This window comes from Cannabis sativa, chromosome 6 (genome assembly GCF_029168945.1).
Source record: "Cannabis sativa cultivar Pink pepper isolate KNU-18-1 chromosome 6, ASM2916894v1, whole genome shotgun sequence".
Classification (NCBI taxonomy): Eukaryota; Viridiplantae; Streptophyta; class Magnoliopsida; order Rosales; family Cannabaceae; genus Cannabis; species Cannabis sativa.
The window spans coordinates 75020879-75036250 of record NC_083606.1 but is presented as its reverse complement, the minus strand read 5'-3'; the positions used below and the strand labels follow the sequence as shown (position 1 = coordinate 75036250).

The window sequence follows — 15372 nt, the reverse complement described above, 5'->3', positions numbered from 1 at the left end:
CAATAGTGCTATTTACATAGCGAATGATTCTTTTCACAGCAGAAAGATGAGATTCCATGGGATTTGCCTGATATCGTGCACAAACACCAACACTATAACAAATGTCAGGACAACTAGCAGTAAGATAAAGCAAACTACCTATCATACTTCGATACAAAGTTTGATCTACCTTTACTCCTTGTTCATCTTTGCTTAATTTCAAAGTTGTGCTCATGGGAGTGTTGGTATGTTTGGCTTTCTCAAGACCAAACTTTTTCACCAAATTCTTTGCATACTTGCTTTGAGTGACAAAAGTTCCCTCATCTGATTGCTTCACTTGAAGACCGAGAAAATAAGTGAGTTCACCTACCATACTCATTTCGAACTCCTTTTGCATTTGGGAAACAAAAACCTGCACTTCAGAGTTAGAGGTAGAGCCAAACACAATATCATCAACATATATTTGAGCAACAATCACATCAGAATTAATGTTTTTGATGAAAAGTGTTTTATCAACATTTCCTCTCTTGTAATCATGAGAAAGCAAGAAATCAGTTAGACGCTCATACCAAGCACGTGGTGCTTGTTTTAGACCATACAATGCCTTGTCTAACTTATAAACATGATCAGGAAAATGTGGATCCTCAAACCCTTTAGGTTGTTCCACATACACTTCTTCTTTTAATAGCCCATTCAAAAAAGCGGATTTGACATCCATTTGATACAATTTAATACCAAGAATGCAAGCTATGGAAAGAAGTAACCTGATCGATTCCAGTCTAGCTACTGGAGCAAATGTTTCATCAAAGTCAACACCCTCAACTTGAGTGTATCCTTGGGCAACCAACCTTGCCTTGTTTCGAATGATTGTGCCAAACTCATCACTCTTATTTTTGAAGATCCACTTGGTTCCAATGATGTTCACAAACGGTGGTCTTGGAATCATTTTCCAGACTTTGTTTCGAACAAACTGATGAAGCTCATCCTGCATAGCTAAAAACCAATCTTCATCCATTAAAGCTTCTTTTACAGATTTAGGTTCTAAAGAAGAAATAAAACATAAAAATTGAATTATATTGGCATATTTTCTTCTTGTAACCATGCTCTCATCCAAGTTTCCGAGGATGAGATCTGAAGGATGATTCTTTTTAACCCTGGAGGATGGTTCCCTCTGTATTGGATCAGTGATTGAATTTAAAGGATACTCGGATTCTTTTGTTGTTGGATTTTCTGTAGCAACAGATTCCTGCACAGTAACCTCGACGACTACTTCTGAAGCTTTGTCAGGTTCTTTTTCCTCAGCAGCAGGCTTTTCAAGCAAATCTTCAATCTGTTCTTCTGTGGAAAACTCAGAAAAATCTTTTAGATCATCAACAACAACATTAGCAGATTCCATAACAGTTTGGGTTCTCATGTTATACACACGATATGCCCTACTATTTGTGGAATATCCTAAGAAAACACCTTCATCACTTTTAGAATCAAATTTACCAATGTAATCACGATCTCGTAAAATATAACACATACATCCGAACACATGAAAGTGACTTACATTTGGTTTCTTACCTTTCCAGATTTCATATGGTGTTTTGTGAGTACCTGGACGCAAGAATACTCTGTTGATGGTATAGCAAGCAGTGTTAATGGCTTCGGCCTAAAGGCGCTTTGTAAGCTTCTTGCTATTCAACATTACTCTAGCCATTTCTGTTAGAGTACGATTCTTTCTTTCAACCACTCCATTTTGTGGAGGAGTTTTAGGAGCAGAAAATTCATGTGAAATACCGTTAGCTTTACAAAATTCATCATATACGGTATTTTCAAATTCCTTACCATGATCACTCCTAATCCTAACAATTTTGCCAATGTTACAATCTTTTTCAACTCGTAATTTCAAACACAGAGATTGGAAAGCTTCAAAAGTATCAGATTTTTCTCTCAAAAAATCCACCCATGAGAATCGAGAAAAATCATCAACACACACAAAAATATACCTTTTACCATTTAAGCTTTCTACCTGGATTGGACCCATTAAGTCCATGTGCAAGAGTTCGAGAACTCTAGTAGTATTCACATCCGGGATACTCTTGTGAGAAATTTTCAGTTGCTTACCTAACTGGCATGGTCCACATTTTCCCAATGACTCTTTACCTAATTTAGGTAATCCTCGAACAATCCCTGAAACAGATAATTTTTTCAGATTTTTAAAGTGATTGTGACCAAGTTTTTCATGCCATAGGTCAGTAACATTTTCAATGACAGAATGACAAGTGGCATGCGTAGTGAGTGTATAACAATTATCACTAGATCGCAGCCCTTGTAACACAATTTCATCAAGAATATTATATACATAGCAATAATTGCTATCAAAGCTCACAGTATAACCCTGATCACAAATCTGACTAATGCTAAGTAGATTAGCTTTTAGTCCTTCAACCAACATGACATTCTTTAGTTTAGGAAGCCCTTCGAACTTGAGAGTTCCCATTCCTATGACTTTACCAGTAAGACCGTTACCAAATGTAACTTCTCCACAGTGCATTGGTCTTATGTTCACAAGAAATTCTTTTTCACCTGTCATGTGTCTGGAACAACCACTATCAAAATACCACATGTTAGAAGCAACAGTTTTAAAACAAGTAGAACCTACCAAGCATTTGTTTTTGACAACCCATTTTTGTTTTTGTAAAACATGTTTGTTTCCAATGTAATTAGATTTAAACATGTAATGCATGGTTATGCATTTAGGTCGAATGTGACCTTTTACTCCACAAAAATGGCAAATAGGAATGAAACGTCTTCCTTTCCCTTTGAAATTGTCAAACTTACCGTGCTGCTTCTTTTCTGTAATAACAGAGTGCTTTGCTGTAGAGACAGAAACCTGCGAGGTAGAAACAGTTCTTCCAGAAACAAAACTATTAGTGGTATTAGACACAGGTTGATTTGGAACATAACCCAGCTCAGCATGATTGGTTTGGCCAGATTTTTGAATTTTTTCAAAGATGGTGGAACCTGGATTTAACATTTTAACATTCTTTTTAATGTTATCAATTTCCTTGGTTAAAAAAATAATTTTTGACTCTTTTAAAGACAATTCAGATTCACAACATTTGAGTTTATCTTCCAACTCATTAATGTTGTTACACAAAATTTTATTATCTTTAACCAGGGAGCGATTTTCAGCACTAGTTTCCAACCACTTACCAAACATTACCTTGTAGGATTCAACCATGGAATCCTCATCAATTTCTGACTCATCTGATTCGGATCTGGATTCTTCCTTGTTGTCATTGATCAGGATATTGTTCAAGCAAATGCTTTTTCCTTTTTCCTGCAAATTTCTTGACAAAACACTTGTTAGGACAACTTTTTCTTTTTCATCCTCACTACTCTCAGAATCATCACTTCAAGTAACATTCAATCCCTTTTTATTTTTCTTTAAGGTATTAGCACATTCGGATTGAGTGTGACCAAAACCTTCACATTCTCTGCATTTAATACCTTTTTTATTGTTAGATGAAAAAGGTTTAGAGGTAATGTTACCAGAAATGTTACCTTTTAGGTTCTTTGAAAAGAACTTTTTATTTCCACCAGATTTCATGAATTTTTGGAAATTTTCTGCCAATAGAACCATTTCATCATCATTTTCATCATCAGAAACAATATTTTCAGAAGCATTAAAGGCAATACCTTTGCTTTTCTCATTCGAGAGATTTTGCTTACTCTTTTTCTTGATTTGTTGATTCAACTCAAAGGTTCTTAAAGATCCCATGAGTTCCTCAACCTTCATTTTGCCAAAATCTTTTGCCTCTTCCATTGCAAGCAATTTTGTATCAAACCTGTCAGGAAGAACTCGAACAATTTTTCGAACCAAGACAGATTCATCTAGTTTTTCTCCCAAGGCAAAAAACTCATTAGAAATATCAGATAATCTTTCATAGAAATCATTTAAAGTTTCGGTATCTGACATTCTCAATTCATCGAATCTAGTTTGTAGCATGGTAAATTGTGATCTCTTTACATCAGCAGTACCTTCAAATCCCATGCTTCTTTTGCAGATTCACAAGATGAGATTAATTTAATAAAGCCTTCACCAACACCATTAAAAATAGCATGTAAAGCCTTATTATTATAACCAGACAATTTTTCATCTTCAGTGGTCCAACTGAGTTCAGATTTTACCTGAGTATTACCTTTTTCATCATTTTCAGTAGGTTGAGACCAACCTGTAAGAATAGCTCTCCATGCCTTCTCATCTTGCGATTTGATGAATGCTCTCATTCTGACCTTCCAATAAGGATAATTCGACTCATTCAATAGAGGAGGTCTAGAGATAGAACTTCCTTCTGCAAACAAAGACATCTCACACAAAACAGGTTAAACGGAATAACCTCAAGATCTCACTAAGAATTTAGTGACTTGCTCTGATACCAATTGAAATTCCGTATTTTAATATTCCCAGTTTGATTATTTAATTAAATGATTAATTAAATGCGGAATAATAAAACTGGTACTGAAAACAGTTTTCTGTAGTTACAGAATGCAACTCTGTAACTCCAGAGAAACCCAGAAAAACAAACAGTGCATAAAAGTAAAAACACACAAGATTTTTGTACGTGGTTTCAACAATCCTTTCAGATTGTTACTAGTCCACGGGGCCACGCCCAGAGATAAGATTCATTAGATCGGTATCAAAAATACAAAGTAATTGACTTATGCATAAATAGACTCCCTCTTATTGTATGCCGCAAGCTTGATGTATTCCACATACTAACCGAATCTTGATAAAACTCCAAGTGCTCGAACTCCCTTCGATCACCTTGAAGAGTGCTTGAATCCTCCCGATTCAAGGCTTAAAGGCTATCTCCCGAAAGCCTATACAACCATCTCCCGAAGGTTGTGTGCTTGTATCCTCCCGATGCAAGACTTCAAAAGCAATCTCCCGAAAGCTTGTAAATACCCTTCTCCCGAAGGTGCACTGATGTTCTTCTTCGTTGTAGACTTGAATACAGACTCAAGACAATACAAACAACAAATAAACAGAGTAAGAGTAGAACAACTCTTCTCTACAAAACAAATACACTCTTTTCTTATGATATGAAAGTGAATAAAAGAGTTAACATAACAAAGACACTCTTTCCTTAAGATATGAATATAATTCTAAGTGTATGAAAGAGATACAAAACCTAGCTACTATAAGATGTATTTATAATGAATATACATCTCATAGACAGCTTACATTCGGCCTGAACAAGACCTCAACCCACTAGAAACTTTCCTAAAATAATTCTTCAATCAGTCCAGGAATTTCCGTTTCTGTACCTACAGAATCGTGGGCAGTAACTACAACTTTCCTTTTATAGAAAAGGAAAGTTTAGCTCCGGTTTTCTCTTCAAGAAACCTGATCTAAGAAAATGGGAAACTCAACACAAGATCAGATTACACAGCTGGTTAGATAAAAACGAAATGGGTAACCAAACTTACCATTTTTACCTTTTTTCCAAAAATAGGAAAGCTAGACAACTTTCCTTTTCAAGTTTGAATACACCAAATAGGAAACCATATTAATGTATACCAGCCGAAAATATACAATGAATAATAAAATATTTTTGTCAATTAAATATGCCAAAAATAGAATTAACAGTTAATATCACTCAAATAATTATATTTATTTTAAGTGAATGCAATACACCTTTTTTTTTTGTATTTCTTAACCTTTGAATGATAGAAAATAATCTTTTAATTATTTTTTTTATATAAAAAGTATTACCTTTTATTGTAATTTTTTTCCCTACCGTCTTTATTGCAATTTTTATTTAATATATATAAAATTATTATTTACATAAAATAATTAAAACTATAATAATTTATTAATATAGAATTTCTATTAGAACAATAATATTTCTTAAAATTATACTTCTAGGTTATATATAGATATTTAATCTTTTATCTTACCTTGTTTTAATATAATGATGACGGTTTATAATTAATGGTAAAAAATAAAAAATTTGTTGTGGCTTTAATAAATTTTGTACGAAGCTTGTTGGTTGCATACATGTTTATATAGAAATAAAGAAATAATGACACAACTACTAGTACTTATTCAATGTTTAATAATGATACCAACGTACTTTTGTTGGTTTGTTTTTTATTTTTCTTATTTATCTTTAATGATGAAATGGTTTATATATATATATATATATATATATATTATTGTGGATAGTGTCCCACGTGGAATAAATGGTAAAGTATTGAGCCATATATAAGAAACATGAGCTACTCCATTTATTGCCAATTGGTTTTGAGTTGGAATCTCATGATTCTCAACATGGTATCAGAGCCATATCTCTTGCGGGCAAGTGATCATATCCGATCCGCACCTATACAGATGTGACCATGTCCACTCTGATACGGTTCAAGATTGATGAGCAAAAAATAGCCATCATCTTGAGGGGGAATATTGTGGACAATGTCTCACATGGAATAAATGGTAGAGAATTGAGCCATATATAAGAACATGGGCTACTCCACTCATTGCCAATTGGTTTTGAGATGGAACCCCATGATTCTCAGCATATATAAAGCCAAAATCATAAAAGTATCCTACGTATACACACATGCATATATTGGACCATATTTTGTCTAGAATTAATTAGTGGTATTTTTATTTGGGAAATTTGATAAATTATGCTTAAAGATTAGAGGTGGTGTTTAATTATACTACCCTTTTAAAAATTTTATAACTATTCTCATCTTTTAATAGTGACCCCAAAATACCCCTCTCCTCTAACCCAAAAAATTTGCCTCTTCTCCCTCTCATCTTCATTCACGCACTCTCTCTCTCCTCTTCACGATCTCTCTCTCTCTTTCACTCTCTCTCACTCTTCACGCACTCTCTCTCTCTCTTCACACACACTCCCTTTTTGTCACTGCCGCCGATCGACCCTCTCCCGGCCGACTGCCACCTCCACCATTTTCACCCTCAACCTCCACCTCACTCAACAAAGCAATGGGTAAGTGTTTTTCTTAGTAAATAGTCTAGTTTTTTGTTGAATTGCATGGATCTGAACATTGTTAGTTGTAATATGTGACTTTTGTGTCCTTGAAATGGAGGTAGAGTTTGTGGCTAACAGTCTGTGGTTTTCTGGGTTTTTTTGTTTTTTGCGATTTTATGCGACATCATGCGATGTTTTGTGCGATTTCATGAGAAATCTGAGGTTAGGGATGACATGATTAATTTTGGCGACTTTGTACGATTATTATACGATGTTATGTGCGATAATGATGTTTGGCGATTTGTGTGCGATATGTTGTGCATTGTTATGCGATTTTGTTGACTATGTGATATTGTGCGACTTTATGCGATTTCTTTCCTTTGTTGTGCGATGTTTGTGCGACATCATAACTGGTTTATATCATATTTGTGTAAAGCGATTATTGTACGATATTGTGCGATACTGTGTGCGATATAGTATGGTATTTTTAAATGTAAGTTTGTTTGTTTTTCTTTGGGATAGATTCATCTGTATTTGTGCCTGTACTGTATGATGGCGTTTGGACTTTGGAGGGTTTGAACTGGGTATTTGATTCCTCAAAAAGTAGGACATTGATATTGGACATTGACTGTACACTGAAAAAGTTGCATGAAGTTTTGCATGAGGAGTTGGAGGTGGACCCCTTGGTGTTTGAATTGAAGTTAGAAGTTCTTTACATGTACATGAAAGGCACTAAGTTTCCACCTGAGGTTTTAGTGAAAGATAGTCAACTACGAGTGTTCTTGAGCATGAAGGCAAAAATGAGTGTGGACAACTTGTTGCCACTATTTGTGACTAAGGTGAAGAAGAATGTGAATTTGGAGCGGACTCCGAAATGTAACCCCTAGAAGTGTTGTTGGGACCTTTGTCCCAGAAACTGATCTGGGGGTTGGTTTGGACGAACTAGTTGGCACTAATGTAGATGATGAGAGAGTGGGTATCGAATTTCATCATTCAGATGAGTTCGATGCTCCCTTTTACAACAATGATCCTGTGGTCGATTTGGGTGTGGATGATGATGTGGCCGCCGATGTACCTCCCCGAGGATGGAACTAACTCCAAGCAACCAAGTAGAGCGACAAAGAAGACCCCCCCGTAGTGAGAATCGCCAAACACCAAGAACTAGTAGCAGTCGGCCAGGTCCTTCTGATAGTGCTTTCGTATCTGAATTTGAAGTTTCTACTAAATTCAAACCTCTTGTGTGGACAAGGGAAGACATAGAGGAAAATAATGTGTATACAACATCTCTTAGTGGTACGCCTTCAGGGGAGATATATCTTGGCAAGTTGTACAAAAACAAGGAAGAATTGAAGAATGTAGTTGGTAGGTATGCACTGAAAAATAATTTTGAGTGGATGGTAAGTAAGTATGGCATCGATGTGTTTTACGTTACTTGTAAGGATGAAAATTGTAAATGGAGATTAAGGGGGAAGAAGAAGGCACTTTGTGACATGTTTGAGGTTACTGTGTTTCACAACGAACACACATGTAACTTGGATTCTAGACATTCTGATCACCGGCAAGCAGCACCGTGGGTCATTGGTCACATTATTAAGAACAAGTACACATCAGATGGATCTAACTACAAGGCAAAAGACATACGAGAGAGGATATGTTTGATGAATATGGCATCAAGATGAGTTATGAGAAAGCTTGGAGATGTAGAGAGAAGGCAGTTATGTACAAGAGGGGTACTCCAGCAGAATCTTATACGAAATTATATGGTTACTTCTACATGCTGGAACAGAATAATCCAGGCACTATTACTGACATTGTCAGCGAGGATAACCGGTTCAAGTACTGTTTCTGGTCACTCGATGCTTGTAGGAAGGGATTTAAGTATTGTCGTCCTGTGATTAGTATCGACGGAACATTCTTGAAGACGAAGTATGGAGGAACACTGTTAGTTGCTGTTGCGTACGATGCAAACAACCAATTGTTTCCGGTAGCCTTTGCAATTGTTGACAGTGAGAATCATGACTCTTGGAAGTATTTCTTGCGAAAGTTGAAGGAAGCCATTGGTCCGGTTGAAAATCTTATGTTCATATCGGATAGGCATCAAAGCATTGAACATGCTGTTGATGTTGTTTTCCCAGAAGCATGCCACTGTGCATGCTTCAAGCATATTACTATGAATGTCAATCACAAGTTTAAGACTGATGTATGCAACAAGCAAATATGGCTTGCAGCTTACGCATGGAACAAGACGGAATGTGATAGGCATTTTGAGGTGCTGAAACAGATGGACCCTGCCATTGCTACATACGTCGAGCAAATAGGGTTTGAAAAGTGGGCTCGTCCTTATTGTCCAGGCGATCGGTACAACATAATGACAAGCAACGCTGCCGAAAGCTTCAACAAGGTGACAGAAGAATTCAGAAAATATCCAGTAACTATTTTGGTTGACTTCATCAGGTTCACACTTCAAAATTGGTTTGCTTCTCGTCTCGAAAAGGCTAGTAAGTGCGCTACTCCTTTGGCTACTACTTTTGAAAATGATTTAAAGGATCAACACAAAGATGGTATGTTCAGGAGTGTCCTTCGTAATGGTGCCCAATTGTTCAACGTTGGTACGAGTCCTCAAGGTGAGAGAGGTGGTGATGTGAACTTAGTGGAGAGAACATGCACTTGCGGACTTTTCCAAATGCTGAAAATCCCTTGTCCACATGCATGTGCCGCAGCAGTTAGTCAGAATGTGAGCGTGTACACACTTTGCTCTCCATATTACACTAAAGAAACGTGGAAGAAAACCTACGATGCCACAATTAATATTGTTGGCGAGGAGGATGAGTGGGTACTACCGGAACATATCAAGAACATAAGAATCGGGGTACCAGTGGAGAAAAAACCAGTAGGTCGGCCTAGGAAGAGCAATGCAGGTAGAAGACCGACGAAGCGTCGACCGTCTAGTGGTCAGGTGGTAGTGGAACCTCGTCATTGTTCGCTATGTCACGGTTCAGGGCACAACGAGCTACATGCAAAGCTCGAGTTTGAACCATTTCTCCAATTTTTAAATGAATATGTGTTGTAACTGATTAATAATTTGGATATTGTGCTTTTTTCTCCTAGATTAATAATTTTTTGGTTTGTTTACCGATTTTAGGCGACATTATGCGATTACTGTGCGATTTGTAACTGACAGGAGCTAGTTTGCAGTTTGTTTTGTATTTTTTGGCGATATCCTGCGATTATTGTGCGATTTTTGTGCGATGTTAACTGACAGGATCCTGTTTTTGAGTTTGCTTTGGTTACCGTATTTTTGGCGACATTGTGCGATTATGCTGCGATTTTTCTGCGATGTGAAGTAATCTAGATTTGTTAGTTTGTGTATTTTGGCGATATTATGCGCGATGAATGTGCGATTTTAATGCGATTCCTAGTGAAATAATTTATCAAGAAGTCATCTTCTCACAGGATTTATGAAAAATTTAAAAAAGAAATAAATTGATACAAGCAACAATTTAAATAGCTTTAAATTTACTTGTTATATATAAATTTGGTGAGATTATAATACAATTACAAAAGGGGAGTTTATGTGTACAAGATTAACATTGCAAAAACCTACAAAAAACTACCACGTTAAGTTCTGGTAAAATAGGTCCACACACCACCTATGTCTAAAGGTGAGCATGTTATCATCATGCACATGCTCCAACGAACGATCCAGCATCAAGTGCTCAATGTGCTCCATGGCATACACTCCACAATTGCCACTAAAAAAAAAACTAAATATTAGCAACAATTAAGTTAAGTAATTCATAATGGAGTGCAAAATTAAATAAATTACTCAAAATATACTAAAGAAAAAGAGATTCACCTGCCGTTCGTTTGTGGTACAACCTCCGAGGTAGCTCGTCTATAATGGAGGGGTAGGAGCTGACTGAGATCGCCCAACTCCACCGGATGTACATAATTGTTGTATTGGAAATAACCGCTATCTCGAATTAGATTTGCAAAGAGCTCGCTGTAAGGCTTCAAATATGACTCCATGGCTGCCTCAACGGTGGCACCGATATCGGAATCATATACAATGATCTCCCAGTTCTCGATATCCACCTCAACTGCCACCCAGTGGCGCTCTTTGGGAAGGTGCAACACAAAGTATATGTACTCCTGCTTCTCCCAACATGGCAAGTATCTGTGCGGTATCCCCGCACGTAGCTCATGACGCTCTCATCCCATTTGATCTTGCTCTGTCACCCTCACACATATTCCAAAACATGGAAAAGAACTGTGGAGCAGATGTGTCCAAAACTACACCTTTTCGGGTGTAGACTTCTGGGTACAGGGTCCGTCTTCTTCTCAATAAGTGCGCCATGGCATCAATTTGCTGTGTTCCAAATGAAAACAGTTAGAAAGAAGTCGCATAAAAGTCGCACAACGAATCGCAGGAAATCGCACAGCAAATTACCAAAATTGTTTCAAATAATCGCACAACAATCGCACAAAAATCGCACAGTAATCGCGAACCAACATAATCAGTTTATAATCGCAAGTACATCGCACATAAATCGCATAAAGTCGCATAAACCAGATTACATATAGAGTGAGTATAAATCGCATATAAATCGCATGTAAGTCGCATATAAGTCGCACAAACAATAAAAAACACAATAAATTAATTCTGTTAAGAAATAACTTACAGCATCTTCGAGCCATTCGTTGAGCACCATCAACTTCACGAACCACGATCTAGTGGCTTCGCCAGTGTGAACATCCCTAGGACGGCCATTGTCCCTAGCATAAGTGATCCACTTCTGGAAAAATTTTAACAGCCGGGCGTCCGCCGGTTTCAGGGTGTCTACTACCACGGGCCCTTGTCGTTGTTTCTTCTTCCCAGCAGTGTAGTCATTCAAGAAAACCGGCTTGCGCTTTCGCCTAAGCCTACAGAACTCCACTCCATCTGGTGGCCCCTGCAACTCTTCCACATCCTGAGATTCAGTATCACCCAGCGAAATGACAATGGCGTTTGCAGGAGTAGAAGGAACGTCACATGCGTCAGGTTGCCAATCTTCTGGGTAGACATCATCATCATCATCATATGTCGGCGGTGATGGATGTACCGTCCGTAATGGCTCGCCGTGTCCGATGGTGTGGGGTCCGATTCTTTGTCGTGCCGCCACGATGGTTGTGTCGACTCCGAAGGTCGCTTACGTAACAAACTTATCACGGTCGCAATTTGATCCATGATAAGATTCTTCATCTCTTTCTGACTTCTCTTGAAGTCAGCCTTCATCTCGATGCAGGCAGTGAGAATCGCAACTTGTTGCGCTTCTACCTTCTCCAACCTCTTAGCCAACAAGAGGTAGTTCGAGTCATTGGCTGGAGCAGAGCTTGGGGGCACAGTGGCAGGCGTTGGGGGCACGGTGGCAGATGTGGAGGCGTGCGGTGCTTCTTTGGGTGGGGATGGTGGAATAATTTTGGACTTTTTCACATAATCCGCCACCCGTTCGGCTTGGGTGCGGAATGCGGTCGAATCTTGCGCCCGACTTGCGTTTCTTCGACCTCATCCAACCCCATTTCCACCGTGGGGACCTCACCCTCACAATTGCTCTTCCAATAGTCCACCTCCCAATTCCTAGGATACGAATTTGAAGAACAACCATACGGAAAAAATATATATTAATTATCGCACAAAAATCGCACACACGTCGCATAAAATCGCATAAAATAGCAGAATAATAGCAGAATCCTATTCAGCATAGTGAAATCGCACAAAAATCGCACGAAAATCGCATAAACACGCAAAATGAAACAGTTGCAAATGAAATAGGTCTAACTCGCACAAAAATCGCATTGATATCGCATAAAGTCGCTAAATGAAACAGAGGCAAATGAAAAACATGTTTAAATCGCACAAAAATCGCATTAAAATCGCATAAAATCGTTGTAAAGCACAATTTAGCAAAAGAAATACCAAAACAACAAAGAAAGTCAGATTGGCATACCCTCTTCTCGAATAGGGTAGCGACATCGAGTTGCTTGACATCATGTTTCGTAACTGTGTTGGGGGTGCTCCAATTCAACATTCGAGGGAATCTAGTCCCTCTGCACTGCCCGTACTTCTTCCCCAAATCCTGCATCACCTCAAAGGCCCAGTATTGTAGCGCCGGTGCATATCCGTAGACATTGTACTTCGCCTCTGGTTGAGTAATTTTTTTCTCCTTCTTCCCTTTCTTCTTATCCTTAGTAGATTTATCAAGGTAGTTCTTCCTCGGAGTCGGTCATACTTTTGGTCGTGGATGACAACAACTTCTGATATGAAAGAAGGCCCCACGGATATTCGAAGAACTTCTCCTCGTTTTCTACCAACTTCAGCATATCCGACCATATGTAAACACCCTCAGCCCTAGATAGAAGCACTCCTTCAACAAATGCACACAGCCCCAGCTTGTACACGTCGTCGGCCACATCGCACGCCTCAAAAGCTAGCCAAAGGGTTTTGAAAGTGACCCGTTTGGCATTATTGAGGTAGTCCCGCAATATCCGATCAGACTCACATAGTGTATTCAATTCTTCAGTCGAGGGGCCACCGCTCATCTTCAGTCCCGTAATCAATCCAAACTCAGATCTTCCAAATCTGGCCTCGGTTTTACCCACGTAAAACCACACTTCATCATTCTTTACCTCACTCACTTTCATTTTCCTCAACAGTAGTTGATGCACAATCACCCCGGAGAATTTCAGTTCATTCGCATTCCAAAAAACTCCAAAAGGAGTTTCCTTCACCCTCTCGGTCAGGTTAAAGGCTTCAAACTTTGCTTTAATAGAAGCAAAGTACCCATTTCCTCGGTAAGTGATACGCCCAGGAAAATGCTCAGCCAAGGGGAGAATGAGTTCTGGAGCCATCTGCAAATACAAACAGGAAGATTATTAATCGCATAGAAATCGCATAGAAATCGCATAACAGCCAGTGAATGACATGCAACATCGCACAAACTCGCACATAAATCGCATAATGTCGCCAAAATTCAAGACGTTGACCACATTCTATAAATCGCTCAAAATCGCACAACATCGCATAATATCGCTTAACATACCCAACACAGAAAGTCTACAACTTAATCGCACAAGATCGCACATAAATCGCACAAAAGTCGCAAAAACACAAAAACACATGTACAGACTCCAGACACGTCGCACAAAAGCGCACATAGAATCGCATAAAATCGCACAATAACCTAAAAACCCAGAAAAATCTACTGTTCGAAACCCACATTCATCCCACAGTTTTATTGCACAAATTATCCCCAAAAAACATACAAAATAACAACTTTCAATTCAATACCAGATTCAACCACAAATGTATGCATTTTAAAGAAGAAAATTCAAAGAAAAATTCCACGAAAACTAACCTGGATTGCTATGTTCGTGGGATTCGACTGGGTCTCCTTGTTCGCTCAGGCGTCAGTCGATGGGGTCGATTGGAGTGGGTTCGAGGGTTCGTCTGGGTTCAAGGGTTCGGTTCGTGCCCGTGGGTTCGTCGTCGTCGTCGTGGGTTCGTGGGTTTGTGGGTTTGTGGGTTCCTGGTCGTCTGGTGGTTGTTTGGTGGTCGACTGCGATTTTGGTTGTTTGGTGGTCGACTACGTCTGGTGTGGTTGTTGTTTGCAGCGTCGGTGGGGAGAGGGAATGAAGAGAGAGAAGGTAGAAGAGAGAGAATAGAGTTAGAGGGAATGTGAGAAGTTTGAAAAGACAGGGGTATTTTTGGAAGATAATTAAAAGATAGGTATAGTTTTTTTATGTGTAATAATTGGGTATAATTAAACACCCTATCTAATTTTTTAGCATAAATTATCAAATTTCCCTTTTTATTTTTACACTTTTAAATATTTTTTTTTTGTATTTTTAAAGAATTTCACACAAAAATCCTTATAACAATACTAACGGAGTGATCTAAATTGCAACTAAAATCTGTATAGAATCCACAGGAGAAACCCAAATTGTAAATTTAAAAATAAAAAATAAAACATAGAATAAATATAACCCATGTCATAGCTATCTATATATTTAGAGTAAAAAATAAGCATGGCTATTGAGCACAATGGTACCAATAGTTTTTATAAGTGGCGTTTTACAATTGGTTAGTGATATTTCTTAAATTATATACGAGACTCGATAATTAATTATATTAATAATAATATTACACTGAATAGAACATTAAGTACCAATAATATATTTAGCAATTCTAAAAAAATGGAAATAAAAAAATAATACAACTACTACTTCGGTGTGTAATAATGAAGATAATAACAATTTCCAACTGTCTAGTAGGTCTTGTTCATTCAATTTCTCTAACTGGGAGGAATGAAGATAACAATGAAGATAATGGACATAACGATCCTTACTCAGCTGATCAACAACC

The 15372-nt window shown here is 38.0% G+C and overlaps 5 protein-coding genes across 5 annotated transcripts; 2 read left to right on the top strand and 3 right to left on the bottom strand.

Annotated features, from left to right (window-relative positions):
- Positions 1-6642: 6642 nt before the first annotated feature.
- LOC133039450 (uncharacterized) lies at positions 6643-7858 on the top strand. The gene is made up of 2 exons (XM_061118361.1): positions 6643-6989; positions 7494-7858. The coding sequence occupies exons 1-2, from the start codon at positions 6986-6988 to the stop codon at positions 7856-7858; spliced, it is 369 nt and encodes a 122-aa protein (XP_060974344.1). The 5' UTR covers positions 6643-6985.
- Positions 7859-8646: 788 nt separating this feature from the next.
- On the top strand, positions 8647-10041 carry LOC133039449 (uncharacterized). Its single transcript, XM_061118360.1, has one exon. It carries the CDS (start codon positions 8647-8649, stop codon positions 10039-10041), a length of 1395 nt encoding a protein of 464 aa, XP_060974343.1.
- Positions 10042-10454: 413 nt separating this feature from the next.
- Positions 10455-11157, bottom strand: LOC133039030 (uncharacterized). Its single transcript, XM_061117841.1, has 2 exons — positions 10828-11157; positions 10455-10723 (listed from the first exon to the last, which is right to left on the bottom strand). Exons 1-2 carry the CDS (start codon positions 10998-11000, stop codon positions 10582-10584), a joined length of 315 nt encoding a protein of 104 aa, XP_060973824.1. The 5' UTR covers positions 11001-11157; the 3' UTR covers positions 10455-10581.
- Positions 11158-11172: 15 nt separating this feature from the next.
- Positions 11173-13093, bottom strand: LOC133039448 (uncharacterized). The gene is made up of 4 exons (XM_061118359.1): positions 12959-13093; positions 12225-12300; positions 11654-12159; positions 11173-11340 (listed from the first exon to the last, which is right to left on the bottom strand). Exons 1-4 carry the CDS (start codon positions 13091-13093, stop codon positions 11173-11175), a joined length of 885 nt encoding a protein of 294 aa, XP_060974342.1.
- A 115-nt stretch (positions 13094-13208) lies between these two features.
- Positions 13209-14820, bottom strand: LOC133039447 (uncharacterized). Its single transcript, XM_061118358.1, has 2 exons — positions 14366-14820; positions 13209-13859 (listed from the first exon to the last, which is right to left on the bottom strand). Exon 2 carries the CDS (start codon positions 13857-13859, stop codon positions 13209-13211), a length of 651 nt encoding a protein of 216 aa, XP_060974341.1. The 5' UTR covers positions 14366-14820.
- Between the last annotated feature and the right edge of the window lie 552 nt (positions 14821-15372).